Genomic DNA, 17,738 nt, shown 5'->3' on the forward strand with positions numbered 1-17,738 from the left:
CTTCCTGATTCTGCCAACCTGGGAAGAGAAATCCAGGAATGTGGGCCTTCAGTGATAACCTCCTACATCCCCTCCTCATAGAACAAACAGATACACTCTGCAGTACCATCCAATGCCAAAACAATGGAGATTTTGAGAGCTTTCCTTCCATTCTCTTTGTGTTTTATTAGCATAGTGCTAAACAGTGCTGTGAATACTTAAAGGCACACTGTGAATTGTAAGTGCCACTTGTTATGTGAACAAAGGCACTAGGAAGGCAAGTTGCAGTCATCCAGATGAGTGAGTTTGAAAGCCACCAGAAAAGCTACTGCTGAGCCCTTTAAGCTAACAAAAAACTGTTAGTGAGAAAGGAAAGAAAGACCCTTTCAGGAAAAGAGTCAAATAAATTCTGAAAAATTGAAGAAGATATTCAAGAGGCCACATATATGTCAGTATTTTCTGAGGCTCCATCATCTCATTTATTTTCAAGGTCTGGCCAGGAAAGCTTGGGAAGCGATGCCATTGTCTTCACCACCCTCCACTGTCTTAGAATGCAGCCCAGCACTGAGAGAAGAAGGGAAGCAAGGTTATTGAGCATCTGCTATTTGCCAGACACCAAACCAGATGTTTTGCTAACTCGCTTTTTTCTGCCTAACAACTTTGTAAGATGGATTACTTTTCTATTGCTGCTTAACAAGTTATCACAAGTTTAGCAGCTTCAAAATCAATGTTCTTTATTAGCTCACACTTCTGTACATCAGAAGTCTGGGTACAGCCAGAACCGAAAAGGATGAGTTCCCTGCTCAGGGTCCCACAAGCTGAAATCAAGGCGGCAGCTAGGCTGAATCTTCAACTGGAGGTTCTGGGGGAAAATCCACTTTGAAGCTCATTCGCTGTTGGCAGAATTCAGTTCTTTGCAGTTATAAAACCAGTTATAAAACTTAAAACTTTCCCTGCGTTCTTGCTGACTCTCAGCCAGGGGGCTGCTCACTTCCTTGCCACGCAGTCCCCTCTGCCTTCAAGCTAGCAACTGTGCATCAGGTCCAAGGATGATACAGGACAACTACACCAGGGAGTGGGAAATCTCAGGTACCTTAGAATTCTGCCTACCTCATAAGGCCAGTATTGCTATTACCATTGGACAGGTGAGGAAACTGAGGCTGAGGGAGAGAAAGAGTGCTAATGTTGGCAGCACTGGTGTGAAACCAAAGCCTATTTGCCTCAAAAGCCCTGTTTTTCTATTATGTCATGCTGAGTTATAAAGGGAACAGTCTTTCAAAAAATATTATGACCTTTTTTTTTTTTTAGTTTTTTTTTTTTTTTTTTTTTTATTTCACCATATCACAGGGGTATACATGTTTAGGTAACGTATATTGCCTTTGTCCCACCCGAGTCAGAGCTTCAAGCGTGTCCATCCCCCAGACGGTGCGCACCACACCCATTAGGTGTGTATATACCGATCCCCTCTTCCCCTATTATGACTTTCTTATAAGTGTCAGAGGTCTGGGCTAGTAACTGAAAAAACAAAATCAAGTATGTGGCTAGCCCTGACTAGTGCTGACTTAGGTTGCCAAACTGGGATTCTGATCCGGGAAACCTGTAAGTTCCCCAAGATAATAAGCATATGCACTTGCTTCTACTCCTCTTTCCTCAACTGCCCCTGTTGCTTCTGAAGTTTTACATTGGTGGAAAATGAGATTTGGGCACCTTTAAATTGCCCATATCAAACAACCAAAGATCAACAAATATTCTTTGTAGGAAAAACCACATTATTAAAATGTGTCAAACATATTTCTTCCCTAGCTAAAACAACTAATCACTTGAGAGAAACACACATGGTTGTCATGCCAGATTTTCTAGTTTCTAGAAATCATTCCTTTAAATCATTGCTTGCTCTGTGACCTGGATAGAGGAAAATAGGTTGAGTTGGAGAGTTAGAAGCAAAATTTTTTTTTGTAAGCAAATGAGGGGAATGACAATTTCTGTTCTCTTCATCACTAGAGCTGATCCTTAGTACAGTAGACTAGGCAATCAAAGTATTTGCTGAATAAATGGAGGCGTGAAAAGCAACACTATTGAACACTTTACATTACCCTACTTGGTGATCTTTATAAAAGGTTTTGTTTTTGTGTTTGTTTTCAAGGCAGTGACCTTATAGTGAACTTCACCTTCATTTGGTTCTGGCTTAACCACACATTCCAAGTTTTTATGGACAATCATGATTCCAAATATTCCATCAGATTTTCTAATTTTGGGTTCAAAAGATATGACTCTACTATACATGTCTAAAAGATAAAATCAGAAATCAGGAGAATCATCCCAATTCAAAAGTATTTCCTCACTGTTTTGTAAAGAGTCAGTCATGAAATACTATCATAAATTAAGGGTTGAAAATGACTTAAAGAAGAGGTCATAACAAATGGAAATTAAGACTGCTTAGCTGTTTCTTTTTAAGGCTTTGAAGTGTAGAGATACTTGAAGTTTAATAAAAACTTGTTTTCTTCAATATACTAAGTACTATATTAATACCATAGTATTAGTAAAATATTATTACACCTGGGCAATATTTCCCTGTTTATTTTGGGGTTTTTTTGTTTTTTGCTTTTCCCCTCATTTATTAATTTTGTGACAAAAAGTATATATATTCATTATATAAAACATGTTGTTTTGAAATATGTATACCTTGTGGAATGGCTAAATTGAGCTAGTTAACATATGAATTACCTCACATACTTATAATTTTTTATGGTGAGAACAATTAAAATCTACTCTCTTAATGATTTTCAAGAATAAAATATATTATTATTAACTATAGTCACCGTGTTGTACAATAGATGTTTTGAACTGATTCCTTCTGTCTAATTAAAATTTTGTATCCTTTGACTGACATCACCCCAATCCCCACCCGCCCACCCCATCCCCTGGTAACTATCATTCTATTCTCTACTTCTACAAATTCAACTTTTTACACTTCACATATAAGGGAGATCAAGCTGTATTTGTCTTTCTGTGCCCAGCTTATTTCACTTAACATAGTGTCCTCCAGGCTCACCTTTGTTGCCATAAAAGACAGGATTTCTTTTCTTTCCACGGCTGAATAGTATTTCCTTGTGTACATACCATGTTTTCTTTATCCATTTATCCATGGATGGACACTTAGGTTGATCAATAGCTTAGCTATTGTGAATAGTGCTTCAATGAACGTGGAGTACAGATATCTCTTCAACATGTTGGTTTCATTTTCTTTGGATATATACCCAACACTGGGATTGCTGGGTCCTGTGGTAATTCTATTTTTAATTTCTTGCTCCATACTGTTTTCCAGTGTACTAATTTACCTTCCATCAACAGTGTGCAAGGGTTTGATTTTCTCCACATCTTCTCCAACACTTATCTTTCATCTTTTTTATAATAGCTCTAGCACGTGGAGTGTGTTTAAGGCTTTAGCATATGGAGTGAGTATATGTATTTTTTCTTTTCCTCTCTTTTTTGTTTTTAATATATGTGCTTCACCAACCCAAACTTTCATATTATTCAGACCTATTAATTGGTGGGAATTACACACTTAAAATAGTATTAACTTTTATTTGTGTAGCAGTTTCTTTTTACCATGCACAGCCATTGACATTAGTTTGCTGGGCTGTCATAAAGCTGGGGGGGGGGGCAGGATATGATCGGCCTTTTAGTTCTTTGTAATCATTTTAAAGGTAAAGAAACAGTCTTATTGGACCACTTGCCTAAAGTCAGGGTTTGCCTGTTGATCCTAAGTACAGTCTCTTCTGTTCAAGCCACACAGCATTTCTAACAGGGACATTATTGAGGAATGGGGATGACTGACATGAGGTCGCCTCTACTGCTGGATCACACATGAGACGCAGCTCAGTCTTCCCGGCAAACAGCCTTTAGTTCATTTAATCCTTCCTCAGAATAAGCAGGTACCACACAAAAGCAACAGAAAAGGGTAATTAAAATACTAACAGTATGCTGATTGCCAGTTTATGCTTGCCACTATATGAATTTTTAAAGGTGTTGCTATTGTAGAAGATCCTAAAATAGTGTAGTAAATGCATATTTTTAATGTGACAAAATTATAATTTTAAACACTAAATTATACTTTTCTTGGTATATGATTTTTTTGTGTGTGTTCAAGTTTTTTTTTTTTCCCCCTGCCCTAAAAAGCCATTTTGCTACAAGTCCAGTTCTTTTTACTTTTATCCACAGGGAAGTCATAATCCCCTACTTAAATAGAAGCTGGTTACCATGGAAATCATTCTAATGCCACTGAATCAATATTTTGATTTTGCTGGCATTTAACGTAAAAAGAAAAGACAGGCTAAGATTTATAAAAGTCACTTTTTATCTTTGTTATAATGTTGATAGCTAGAAAAATTGTAAAGAAAACATATGCTTGATAATGAACTCCAGTGAACATACAATTATATAGAACTGACAGTTCATAAAAGAACAATCTACATATTTATATAATTTTGGCTTTGAATACACACATATGCACGTATGCATTTGGAGTCAAAATTTTTTCCCCATCTCTGAATTGAGCCTTGATTATACACTGTTATTATTGAAGTCATAACTTGGTAGAAGAGATTTCAGTATATCCAGTTTTGCAATTGCCTTTTTATTAAGTATTCTATAGAGAAAGTAAAATTCTCATGGAGAATCACTTTTCCAATAGAAGTCTGCCATTTCTGTACCATATCCTACTAACTTATGCAGTCCACTCAACACCCTCAAAGATCCACTACAGCTGAGGGTGTTTCAGTCTGTCCTGAGAGCTCCTTTTGGAGAAGAAATGTTAGGTTTGCACTTCGTATTTAATGGGCCTCACCACCCATCAAGTATTTTTCCAAGTCTAACAAGCCTTTGCTGCTGTAATTAGGCACTTTCTCTTCTTCTGTCTTCAGAAGAAATAAAGATTAGAGAGCTGCTGTCTTCTGTTTGATAACTAGCCATTGGGAACTCTAGATCCTTAGATGGTGAAAAGATCTGAGAATTATGAGCCTCTCCACCTCAGGAACTAGTCACCTGAAGCATCCCAAATGAGTGGGGATCTCTTCTATTTTTAAGATAATTGAATTGTCTCTCACATTTTTCTTCTGTGGGACAGTAATCATGATTTTTCCCATGCTTTCACTCTAAGTACCCCAGCTCCCCATCCCGTAAGGGGGCTCTTCTGAAGTGTGTATTTTACACTCTTTGCAGGAATGTTCCTGGCAGCATGACACTGCTGGATAACACATCCCTTACTGGCTGCTTTCCTTGCCTGACTCCTCTCTCCTCTCCCTTCGGGTGGTTCTTTTAGTCCCCCTTATTCTTGAATCATTCCAGGTTGTATTCAGGCCTTCATCATCCAGAGAGCACTGTCTTAAATCAGTGATCTTTTTTCATAAACAGTCTAATATAATTGATTATGTAGTTTTCTGGACTTCTGCACACATGATCACAGAAAATAGAAAGAAATGAAAAGTACCAAGTGTCAGTATCAAAGAAAACTTGAGAATATTTAAAATTTACAAAAGGCAGGTCTCTGGGACCCATTAGTGTATTAGAAAGTAAATTAAACACCTACATTATTTCTAAAAGCATCAATGTTTTACATGTTAAAGGACATACTGATAACACTGAACCATGAGACAAAGAATCAAATATTTATTATACTCTAGGAAGGCAGAGGAACAATAAAGAGAGTTATACAAATATACATCAAACACACACACACACACACACACAAATGTCCTTTGTGGTACTATTCATTGTAGCTAAGCAAATTAGAACCAACCCAAGCATTCATCAAGATAATGATTAAATAAATTACTATGTTGTATATTTCTCTCTGTAAAAATGATGTTTTTTGACAAATTAAATGCCATGAAAAATAGTCACAATACAACAAGTGAAAATACGAAACACAAGACTCTATGAACTCTGATTTCAATTTTGCAAATATGCATGTTATTAACGTGTGCTCTCGCATACATACATATACACATGATATATTTTTGCATATATATATATATTTAGTGGAAAAACTGAAACTAAGAGGAGATATTCTTTATTTAATTGAGGGATTGGCTCCATCTCCAGGCATTTATTTGTATTATTTAATATGCAGTGAAGCTAATGATTTTTGGCTAAGACACCTGACACCACTAAGGGAGAAAGGAGAGCTCAGGGTGAAGGCAGAGAGACGGTACACACCTCATGGGAACCTCATCTCGTGGACTTCACTTGAGCTTCTGTGGGAAGATTAGGCCAGAATACCAGAGAGCTTTCATGAGGGACTGGGGAGGCCATGTGACAAAGAACTTTGCCTGGTTGAGGAAAGAACCATGTTGCTTCCACTCTGCTGCAAAGCATTTTACGTGACCCAGTGGGGCAGGCAGACGCTCATTGGCATGCTGACCCGAACTCGGGGTCTGAAAGGGATTTCTGGGGAAGTGGGCATGGTGAGTTTTACCTTCCATCCTCTCCGGGGGTTTCCCGCTCTTACTGGCTGCTGTGCTGTCCACCGTCTCCGAGGAGGTGCTCAGCTTGGTGCTGGGGTCCCGCTTGGGTTTGGGTGGTGGTTGCCTTCTGGAGCCACAGCTGCTGTCGTCGTCTGTGCCCCCGACCGAGTGCAGGGACTGTGATCTCACGGAAAAGCCACTGGAGCAGGGATGGGGCAGTCTGTCCTGAGGAGCAGGCATTGTCATGAATCCCATGCGGAAGTGTTTGCCCACGTAGCTTCCTTCGTGGCCTCGCCCTACGTCTCCACCTATGCTGTAAAAGAAAGCAGACCAAAAGCCATGTAGATAAAATGAGCCAGGAGATGCAAGATCACACACACCAGCATGTTCATAATCAGTGAAATTTCAAGTTTTCACTTGAAACATACCCTGTAAAAGGATTGGTTTTTAAAACAATTTCAAGTAGAATGAAAACATTCTGTACTTTTATGTTAAAGTATAAAAGGAAAGCAAATGCCATTTGATTATAATCAGAAATGTCAAAGATTTAACATTTGTTTCTGAATATCTTGATTTCCAGATAAGCACACTTTATCTTCAATCATTTTTCTTTACTTTCAGGTAAATCTTATCAGTGGCTTAAAAAGTAAACAAAGATTATGTGACAATAACTCATAGGGTTCTTTTGACATGTGACTGAGTCCAAGTGGTCAGCATTTGAGATTCTTCTTCTCTGCTTCATCAAAAACATCCCTACTTTTATTTGCTTAATATATTGGGGAAAATGAAACAAACGAATAACAGCAATAAAAATTCTGTTACCAAACACCAGAAAGAAAGAGAGAGTGACTGAGAGAGAGAAAGAAGAGAGGACGGTAGAGTTGAGGAAAGGGAGAGAAGGGAGGAGAGAGGAAAGGAGCGAAGTAAGGAGGGAGGGAGGGAGGGAAAATACTTGCTTAAATTGGTGAAAATGCTTGCTTAAATTATCAACTTCTCTCAGTTCTCCAGAGACCTTCAGTTACATTAGCAACAGTTCTAATAAGCTGGCCACACAGAATAAAATATTAACAACATCTAGTAAAGAGATGGTAATTTAAATATTATCTAATCCTGAGATAGTTCTCAATATTTCATAAGTATTCAGGGTATGCACAGTTTCCAAATTTAAGGTTCTTAAGTTTTACATAGGAAAGTTTGAACAAAAATTTAAAGAAAAAAGAAATCTCTCTCAGTTCGAAGTTCAACTAATCATATAGGAAATGACTCTTGGGCCTGTCTATGCTAATAAATAGTAGCGACTTTTTTATGAAGGACAAAAAATGTGAATGTGAATTTTTAAAAGGGAGATTTGTCTCAGGTTTTGTCCATCTATGAAGTTCATTCACCAATAGAGTAAACAAAAAGAAACGTCATTACAAAATATTTGACTGATTTTTCTTAGACATGTGTGAATGATTAAAAAAAAGCTGAATTTTAGAAGCTTGTTGAGTGTACCTTTCCAGACACATAAATTTATTTAGAACTTTTTTTAACCTTAAATTTAGCTGGCTCTGCCTTCATAGCATGATAGAATTCAAGGTGAGGTTTTCCAATTCTCTTTATTATATCTTTCATATCATTATGATGTTTGTCATAATTTTAACATTTCAGTAGGAACAATAATGAGAAATGAGATTTGTTTTCCCTCTTCACCTAAAGACTTATGACAATTACATATCCATTGAGCATAAAGCCAAAAAGAATTTGACAAGAATATTAGACTCTGATTCTAGCATTTAATTCCAATGATAACTTGCCATTCAACCAAAAAATATTTTATATGTATTTTATTTTCTTCTGAATATTTTTAGTAGATATTTAGACACTAAGTACTGTGCACCATCTTTGCAATAAAAGAGGCTGGCATTTCAGTGCATTATCCAGAGCAGCGATATCCAGGGGCATGAATGGAGTCAAAGTGACAGTTCAGTGGAAGTTTGCATATCATTGCAGTAAGCATCCTAAATCTGTGCAGTATTTTCATGCATTTTGTTTTCTGTGGTGTTTTCTTAAAGAACATCAATCAAGACAAAAACTAGAAGCTTACTCAAATAGAGTGGTTTGTGAAAAATCATTAAGAATTTAAGGAAGAATAAAGGTGGTGGAGGTGAGGGGCAGTCTTGATGGTATGGGAAGGTTTGTCTTCAATTTGTGATGGTGGTGGTCTCAGTCTTTCTCATAGAAGATGAGGTATTTGATGTCATCTAACTTAGCCTTAAATTATTTTTCATCCCCATGTCTTTTGGTGATTTCTGTTGTGTCATTGCACAAAAGGAGCCTTAAGCATTTATTTAGACAGTCATCTCATTCCCAGTAACAACCACCTGAGGAGATTTATACATATGTCAATGCACACAGGCATTTGTGGAGAGTTACTAGAAATAATTATATCAGCAATTTCTCTGTTACTTTTGACCTAAATAGGGCCTGTACCTTTTCCCAGGCAGATAATTATCTCTGCTCTCTGGTTTCAGAATTATCTTTTTATCAGCACAAAACAATTTCATCTAGCTCTGTTTTTTGTTCATATATGTACTTTTACACACACAAACACTTCTTCCAAGAGAAATTCAATGTGTGCTTCAAACAAGAGCAGGTACAGGTGCAAGTTTAGTTTGACCAGGCTGTGAATGCAGGCTGCAGAAATGGGGCTAAGAATGTGCTGGGTACAGGGGCCATTGTTCAAGTCAAGGCTAAGGATAAGCAGTAAAAGCGATGGCACATCTAGGTTCAATAGACCAGGAAAGATGATTAGTCCAGAGCAAACTGAAGATTGTGGAATGTAGTATGCAGCCAGTTTCTGAATTTGCTATAGGAACCTGGGGAGTTTTTAAGATATGCACATTCCTGGACCTCGTACTAAGGGCAACAACTGAAATCACACCTATTGAATCAGAATCTCTGTGGGTACAGCCAGCGAGTTTGTGTTTTTAAAACTCTATCCGGGTGTTTCTGATATAGCCAATCCAGAAGCCCCACAAAACATTAAGAATAATAGAGCTATTAATGAGCAAACATCTGTTAGTTAGAACCAGTCAGGAAGATGCAAATACCAGGCAAAATATCATGGATAAGGAAATGTACAATTTATTAGTCAGATCTTGTTAGGTTATCCTGCAGTAACCAACAATGCCTAATCCCTAGTGTTTTATAATGACATAGGTTTATTTCTTGCTTGTATTAATTGGATTGGCTGTGCATCCGCTGTGGCTCTGGTCTCCATATCTTCTTCATCCCAGGACCTAGCCTATATTGGGACATGTTTTCCCGATAGAGACAGAAAAGCACTGAGTGAATCACACAATGTCTCTTATGGCTTCTGCTCAGACGTGGTATAAAATCTTTTGCTCACATTCCACTAACTGAAACCAGTCATATGACCAACTTTGATGGAAACAGATTCTACTCCAACAGGAAAGTACTGCAAGTTATTTGAGAATATTTAGGGATGCACATTCCTCTTGTAAGTAGGAGACCAAATACCTTGTGTGGCAGCTGTGGTGGTACGTGACTGGCATCTCTCTTCAAGAGAGAACTTGCCATAAATAATGAAGTTAGCTGATGAAATAATCAATGTTCCATTGGGTCCTATCCCTATAATTCTAGGCTCTATAGAGTTTAAGGTCCTGGTCCCCAAAGGGACTCTTTCTAGAAGACACAGCAAGGGTCCTATTGAATGGCAGCCTATAGCTGCCCCTTGGGCAATTTGAACTTCCTTTGTGCAGTAAATAGCAGACAAGAAAAGGGGTCACCATTGTGGAAGAGATCATTGATCCAGATTGGCAGGAGGCTATGGGGCTGCTTTTACAAGACAGGGCAGAGAGAAATGTGTGTGGAACCAAAGTGATCCACTTGGGTACTTCTTGGTACTCTCTTGCCCAGTTATGACTATGAAAGGTCACATGCAGCAACCTTAGCCCAATAAGAGTATAATTACCAGGAGTTCTAACTTCTCCTGAAAGAGGGATTAGTTTCACCACCAAGTAAGCCACTGAGACAAGCAGAGGTGTTACTGGGAGCAAGGTGAACTTGAAATGAATGGTGGAGGGGGCAGAAAATGAGGATCACTTGCAGCTCCTATGCAAACCATAGTGATAAAGGTTATACTTTATTGCACTAATTGCACCCTTGTAAATTTCCCCTTGGGAGGAGCCAGACAGAAACCATGAAAGAGCTGTCCCTAAATCTACAGGAGAAGGACATCAGGTGAGTCTAAGGAATAAATTGTGGCAGCCATGGAGGTGAGTGGCTCAGATCTCCCTCAAGAGAGAAACTTCTCTGAGGAGAGCAGTTAGCTGACAGCCACCAGCTACAGAGTCTTCAAAATCCAGTGTAGCATTTTGGTCAAGGCTTCACTATCCCTGGGCAGCTTCTAGCCAATAGATGAGCACCAGGATATATTGTAGACCTGGCTACTCCTGCCCCATGTCAGGATATCTTTGCATCTGGCTTCCCCTTCTGGGCTGGTCCAGACTTTCCCATCACTATACCACAGTCTGAAGCTCTTCCTATCTGATTGCTTTTCATTCCTCCCCTCCTTTCACAGGTGCCAGATCTGCATTGTGACCATAGGCTTGTCCTGCCTGTCCCTGCTTCTTCCTTCTTTACCTCTCACAGGGATTCTCAATAACTCCCTCACACTTCTAACTCCTTCTTGGTGTCTGCTTCCTGGAGGACCTGAATTGACACACTTGGAAACAATCATACACCCTATGACATTCAGAAACCAAAGAAGCAGGGAAGAGAAAGCCTCAAAACAAATGTGAGACCCCAGAAATAAAAAATGCCTGTGAAAATAGGTCATTCTTCTGCTTTAGACTGAGCATTTAAATGGTGCTTGGGGAGGTAGAAACTAACTCTACTATAGGAATACTTGGCTTGAAGTGAAAGTTATGTGGGCTAAAGAAAGCAGAGTCTTTTTGCAATAAGACTCCAACACTCAAGATAGATTAAGCCTGACACATCTCATGTTATAAAAATAAAAACAAGTTTCATAATCCTGAATTTAAACAAGTATGCTTTTTCTTACACAATGAAGGCAGTGTTGTGGGATCTAGTTGTTTATTGGTTAGTTTTTCTATCATAAGACATGAAGAATAAAGTATTACTTAAATCAAGAGGAGGTTATTTTTCCAGAAGCAATTGATAAAATATTTGTAAACTCCTCCAAACAAGTTATTTTCTAACCGATAGGCCTGGACATTTGTGCACTGGAATCATTAAGTTACCTATAGGCCCTACCCTCACATCCATCATTTAGCATCTGTATAACATTAGCTACTGAATCCCTAGGGCCATTTACTTATTAAATAGTAGCATTGGTCCCATCAAATTGTTATCAATTTACCTGAGATACTGCATATAGAGCACTTAGCACACAGTCTAATATATATTATGCCATCAATAATTTTAGCTTTAAAATGTCTACTTTAATTCTTGCCTTACTGAATTTTGTTTAGAGGATCATCATTTGCATTATAAGGCCATGTCTGTAAAGCATGGCATATGGCACCACATAACCTCAAAAATCTTCACAAAAAGAAAGCCAAAACAAAATCCTACATTTAACTCGAAGTGTCAAGAAAATTTAGGCAAATGTGGCCCTCATGTTCTTAACTTTCTTAAATACTTCCTTCAGTTTTCGAAAGCACCTATTGATTAGGGCTGATATATCATAGAAAAATACAAAACAAGAACTTCAAAACAGCTCTGACAGTGCCAATCAACAGAGATTGTTACTTGTCTTTCTGTCTTCTTGAAAATCCCTCAGCATTAATGTTGTGTGTGGTTTCTTCTGAGAACTGCTGCCTTTCAAAGATGAAAACACAACCCCTGAGAAAGGCGAGCTACAGAGGTGAGATGTCATTTTAAAAGTGACAGGGCTGTTGCTTCTGTGTGCAGTTTGGAAACAAACATGCCAATATTTTGTACTAGACGTCTTTTGGGAGGACCACTGGAAAAAGTAGAATCCCACTCCATATATACATATGCATATTGATATAGACCCTCTTTCAAGCACATCTAGAAAGCTGGGATGCAAACTGAAGGGTTACCAAAGAGTTTGCTTTCTTGAATATTTGCTTTCTGGAGTGATTCTGTGGAGCTGAGCTCAAAAATCCATCTCTGACACTGATTCATAATCTGTATATTTCTACCTTTGCTAACTTTGAACCATCTGGGATTTTTTTCTGTTGATTTTTCAAAAAGATGTATTTATCTGGTATTAGGGAAAGGGCACATTCAACTGTAAAGGAAATGAGGAACATCTGAAAGGGAAATGGAGGCGGCTCCAGCTGTAAAGGAGAGGATGAAATTTACCTGTGGGCAAGTTGACCCTTGGTGTCTGTCATGATAACTATTGGAATATTTCATGTAGGCATTTCACTATGAATGAGTAGAAGGGAATCAATATTTAAACTTTTTTTATTGAAAGAATGACTTAAAAAGTTAATATTTGATGCTGCCTCTCTCTTGCCTTTTCTATGGATGCTCACGACCTAATACCCACCGTGTGCTGCCCACTGGGAGCCAGTCCAGCCCACCCTACCCAAGGGATCCCTGCACCCAAATTTTGGCCTTTTCCCAGTATCATTTCCAGCTAGACTGATCTATGCTCATGGAAATTAGGCAAACAAAGAACCAAGAAACTAGTGTGTTACACCTTTTCCTATTTTAACAGGTAATATGCCTCAACTCAAACTCAGACTTTTAAGAGAGAGGCATAGTTAGGTACATCTGCCTCGATTTTCAACAGATAGAACCTGTTATACAATTAATCATATTTATACACTCACCACAGCCCTTTTGGGCCTTGATGACTGAAAGGGACGGGTCACATTCACTCACTTCCAGCTTTACGATAGCAGGTATTCGCCACTATAATCACTAGCACATATTTGTCTTATGAAGAAAAAAATGAAGAGAGGAAGTAAGTTCACTTTGGAGATAGCCAAATGGAGAGCTTAGTCAGAGAATTTTGTGGACACATGTCATTTTCGCTTCCCAGGGATTCATTCTCCCTTCTAGCAATGGGAATTTCTGTGAGGAGACCATCTTGTTTTCCTCTCAGTCCAGCGTGTCCCTCAACCCCCGTTCACCATGACTATTTTCGGGACTGGCAAATGCCTTAGTTGGTTCAATCAGAGTGAACCCAGGACACTGTGTGCAGTTGCACTGGCTAGAAGCCCAGACCTATGAAGGAAGATTAGTGGGACCAGGTCCTCAGGCATTGTAGAAGACCTGATCTAGTTATGCCTGCAGCTAGATCAGTCCCAGGACTATTCAGGTATGTCAAATACATTGCTATTTACCAACGTAAATACCAATTTTGTGGAAGGCAATTAGAGTTGGATTTTCTGATAGTTGTATCGGGAAAGTTCCTAAATGAACTAGTATAATGCTGTGCAGACAGCAGTTACTAAATAAAAGCTATTGGCTAATTTATGTCAGAAAATGCAACTGGTGTCAGGGATAAAGCAGAGATAACACAAAGCAGGAAATGAATGCATCCTACTTATTTATTGTTTAGGAAAAATCCTTCCCATTTAACACTATAAACGAAATAATTAACTGCCCTATATGTTCATGCCATATATTAATATTTTTTTAATCATGCAGTATACTTTGATGTGCAAATTTGGCTGCAGTAAAATTCAACTATGTTCATATTTTCTCCCAAATTGTTCACTCACCATTACCCTTAATATGTTCCCTGAGTCCCACTTGCTCTTCAAAGCCATAATCTGTGATTTCTTGCCTGAGGCTCAAGCATTTATTTTCACTACTTCATATCCTCAATGATATCTATTTTCTACTTTTATGCTCCTAATATCTTAACTCTTCTGGATTTTTTTCCAGACATCAATTTCCTGTGTCGGGCTCTTTATTGATGCTTCTTAGATATTAAGGTCAAGTGTTAAAAATGGGATTTTTACACACCTTTTTATTAAGAGCTATAGCAAACTATTATAGCAAATAAATAAATAAATAAAACAAGAAGGAAAAAACTGTCCCAAGAAGAGAGGATTCAGTTTCTGTTAGCTCCACATGTTATATCTAAAACTGAGATATTTTAAATATCAAATATGTTATTTCTTCTTGCTAGGAGGTTTCACCTCTGCCCCAAATATGTAACCGACTTGTTTACTAGCTATCTAATTATAGGTCAGGGATATACACTTTGTGAACCTTGATTATCTTTATCTTTATAATGAGAGAAATACTTTTCAGGATTGTTATAATAAAGTAAAAGGTGATAAAACATTTTAAAATCACCTAGCGAGGTGGCTGATATAAGTAGAGGTGCTATAGACTGAATGTTTATGTACCCTCCAAAATTCATATGCTGAAACCTAATCCCCAACGTAACCATATTTGAAGGTGGGGCCTTTGGGAGGGGATTAGATCATGAGGGACAAGCCCTCATGAATAGGATTAGGGTCCTTATAAAAGAGACCCCAGAGGGCTCCTTCATCTCTTCTACTGTGTGAGGACACAGAAAGAAGATGGTTACCCTATGAACTAGGAAGTAGCACCTCACCAGACACTGAGTCTGTCAGCACCTTAATCTTGGACTTCCCAGCTTCCAGGACTGTGTGAAATAAATGTCTGTTGTTTATAAGACACCCAGTCTGTGGTATTTTGTTTTAGTAGCCTGAATGGACTAAGACAAGAGGCTAGAAAAATATTAATTTACCTTCTCTTCCTTCGTGGCTTACCGTGTAACTTTGTATCAGTTTTTATCTTTCTATCCCCAGCTATGAAATAGGTATTTTAACAATAAATTTCTACCCCAGAGCACCATGAAGAAAAATATACTCTAACAATATAGATGCATTTTGCTTATTTTTGTAAGAGGGCTTTGACAGTATTGTCATGCAATATACTTCCAAATTAAAATAGGAGGAAAAAAAGGAAAAGTGAAGGAAAAGGAATGAAAATAATTTGTCCTTTCTGCTGTAATTACCAGTTGGATATAATATGGATTGGGCAAATCTATTGAATGGATTTATGGTTATTAATATTTCTATCAAACTTCATGATAGTTCAACATTTTTATGACAGAGCTTAGGGTAATCATGGTTAGGGAGTTATGCTTGAAAAACAAACACATCATTATTTATCACAAATTGCTATCACCAAGAATTTGAGGTTAATATTACTGCCCATTAATTTGATGCTTAGTCATAATAATAAAATAAGGAGGTTACAGTGGGGAGTAGAGAGATTTTTTTAACATGTATCAGAGTTCCTTTTATTCATTTCTGAGTTTCTAAAGAGGCAGGACAGAAATATAATGCTTATTAAAGAAAGCTAGGACAAATTCTATGGAACATCTTTAAGAGACTTATTTTTACTTAAAACATGACAAGTGCTTTTAAGATTAACATATGTTATTATCTATGGTACTTCGGAATCTAAAATTAAAACATTCCTCATTTCTATACATAAATAAGATTTCCCTACTCCTTAAAGTGTCATGGCTTAAAGAAGAGAGGGTATATGGAAAATAACTCACATCATAATATTCAGATTCAGCTTAGAATACAGTTTACAGAAGTTCACATCGTGGGAGATCTTTTCCAAAAATTCAACCAAAGAAGGGGAAGTTCTGGAAAATATATTTTATTTGTGTCTTCAAAACTGACATAAGCTTTGAATATGGTTTGAGAACATGCCAAGTTTTTAGAAATGAGTTTAGCTAACCATATGTGGCCCGTTTTTTTTTCAATCTAGAAGTAGAAGCTAGAAATAGAGAATGTTAACATATAATGGCCTTGAACTTCCTGAGCAGAAGGGGCTAACTTAGTGCCAGTTTAAAGTATAATACTTGGTTTAGCTTTATGAAGGTATAATTTTTTAATAGGAAGTGCCTACTCTTTGTCAGGCAGCGTGCAAAGTAGAGTGGTTAGAGTCCTCAGGGAAGCATAGGCTATTGGACCAGTATGATTTCAGCACCGCGTGGTCAGATGTTCTCTCAGAGGAAGTACCAGGCAGGTGCAATGGAAGAACCAGTGCTGGGGCCCTAACCACTGCCAAGGGTCTGGGAAGTCCCATGGGAGGAAGTGGCTTTTCAGCTGATGCAGAATGTGAGTAAGCCTTCATCAGATGAGGGAAAGAAGGGGGGAATTTGTGTGCAGATAATCAGGATCCAGAGAAATTGAGAAATTACAGAGTTATTTGGGCAGAACTTGATCAGACCTTGCTTGCCTTGTATTTCCAATGGCTAGAACAGCACTTGGCTCAAAGCGGGACACAATAAGTATTAATTAAATAAATGAATGTATATATGTATGTTTGGGAATGGTACAAGAATAACTCACAGGTTTCTTAAGCAACAGGATGAATGATGCTGTTATTTAATGATATTCTTCTTTATTTCCCCCTTTCCTCCAGTTTTGCCATTTTCTCAGTTTATGTCGAAGGAGAAAGGGAAAATCTGTGAATACTCATACACTATTAATTTTTGTCCTTGTTATATGAGCCAGTAATATGAAAGCAGAGATCAGCTTCATCCTCCCTTCCCCCCATTTCTCCTGCCCTGCTTTGGTTTAGATGCTCATCACTGCTTGGCTAAATTATGCAATTGCATCTTAGCCAATCTTTCTCCACAGTGCCTCAAGATTTATCCTTCTAAATGCAGATTTGCTCATGTCACTCTCTAAATTAAAACCTTTTGATAGCTATTCCATTTCTTTGGACTTAAAATCCAAACTTTTATGTGATATTCATGATCTTTTAAGATCTGGATCCTATGCCAGGTCTCATCAGGGACATTTTCCCTTCTTGACCTTAAGAATCCTCTATTATAACATGTTCCTGCCTTAACATTGCCAAGGACTCTATGTTCCTCCGTGTCATAGCATCTCCTTTATCACACCTTCAGTTGTGTTCTCCTCCACTGGTCTGCGAGCCCCTTGAGGGTACAGACCATGAATTGTTTGCAGCAAGTGGAAAGTGGATATGGGTAATGGAAGAGAGGGAAAGACACAACCTGTTAAAAATTGACCGATAGTTTCAGAATCCTTCTCTATTTTGAATTCTTTTGTGTTAGGAATTTTCAAACTATCATTGAAAAGAAAACTGCACTGACACTATGAGACTTAGGTGTGATTAGATGATAATTATTTTCACTGTCAAAACAAAACAAAAAAATTCATATGTTCAAATGCTGTTTTCAGACATCCTAATGACCAATTTGACAAATTGAACATAAAATTCTAAATCTATTACAAACTAGTTCTGTGACCCCAGGCA

The 17,738-nt window shown here is 37.9% G+C and overlaps 1 protein-coding gene across 1 annotated transcript in view; it reads right to left on the reverse strand.

Moving 5' to 3' along the window:
- NYAP2 (neuronal tyrosine-phosphorylated phosphoinositide-3-kinase adaptor 2) overlaps positions 1-17,738 on the reverse strand; it is a 246,582-nt gene that overhangs the window by 142,479 nt on the left and 86,365 nt on the right. The window contains exon 2 of the mRNA XM_069466671.1: positions 6,455-6,756. Coding sequence (XP_069322772.1) covers positions 6,455-6,756 — 302 coding nt within the window. The remainder of the gene's footprint in view (positions 1-6,454; positions 6,757-17,738) is intronic.

The sequence above is a fragment of the Eulemur rufifrons genome, chromosome 1, assembly GCF_041146395.1.
Source record: "Eulemur rufifrons isolate Redbay chromosome 1, OSU_ERuf_1, whole genome shotgun sequence".
NCBI classification, from domain to species: Eukaryota; Metazoa; Chordata; class Mammalia; order Primates; family Lemuridae; genus Eulemur; species Eulemur rufifrons.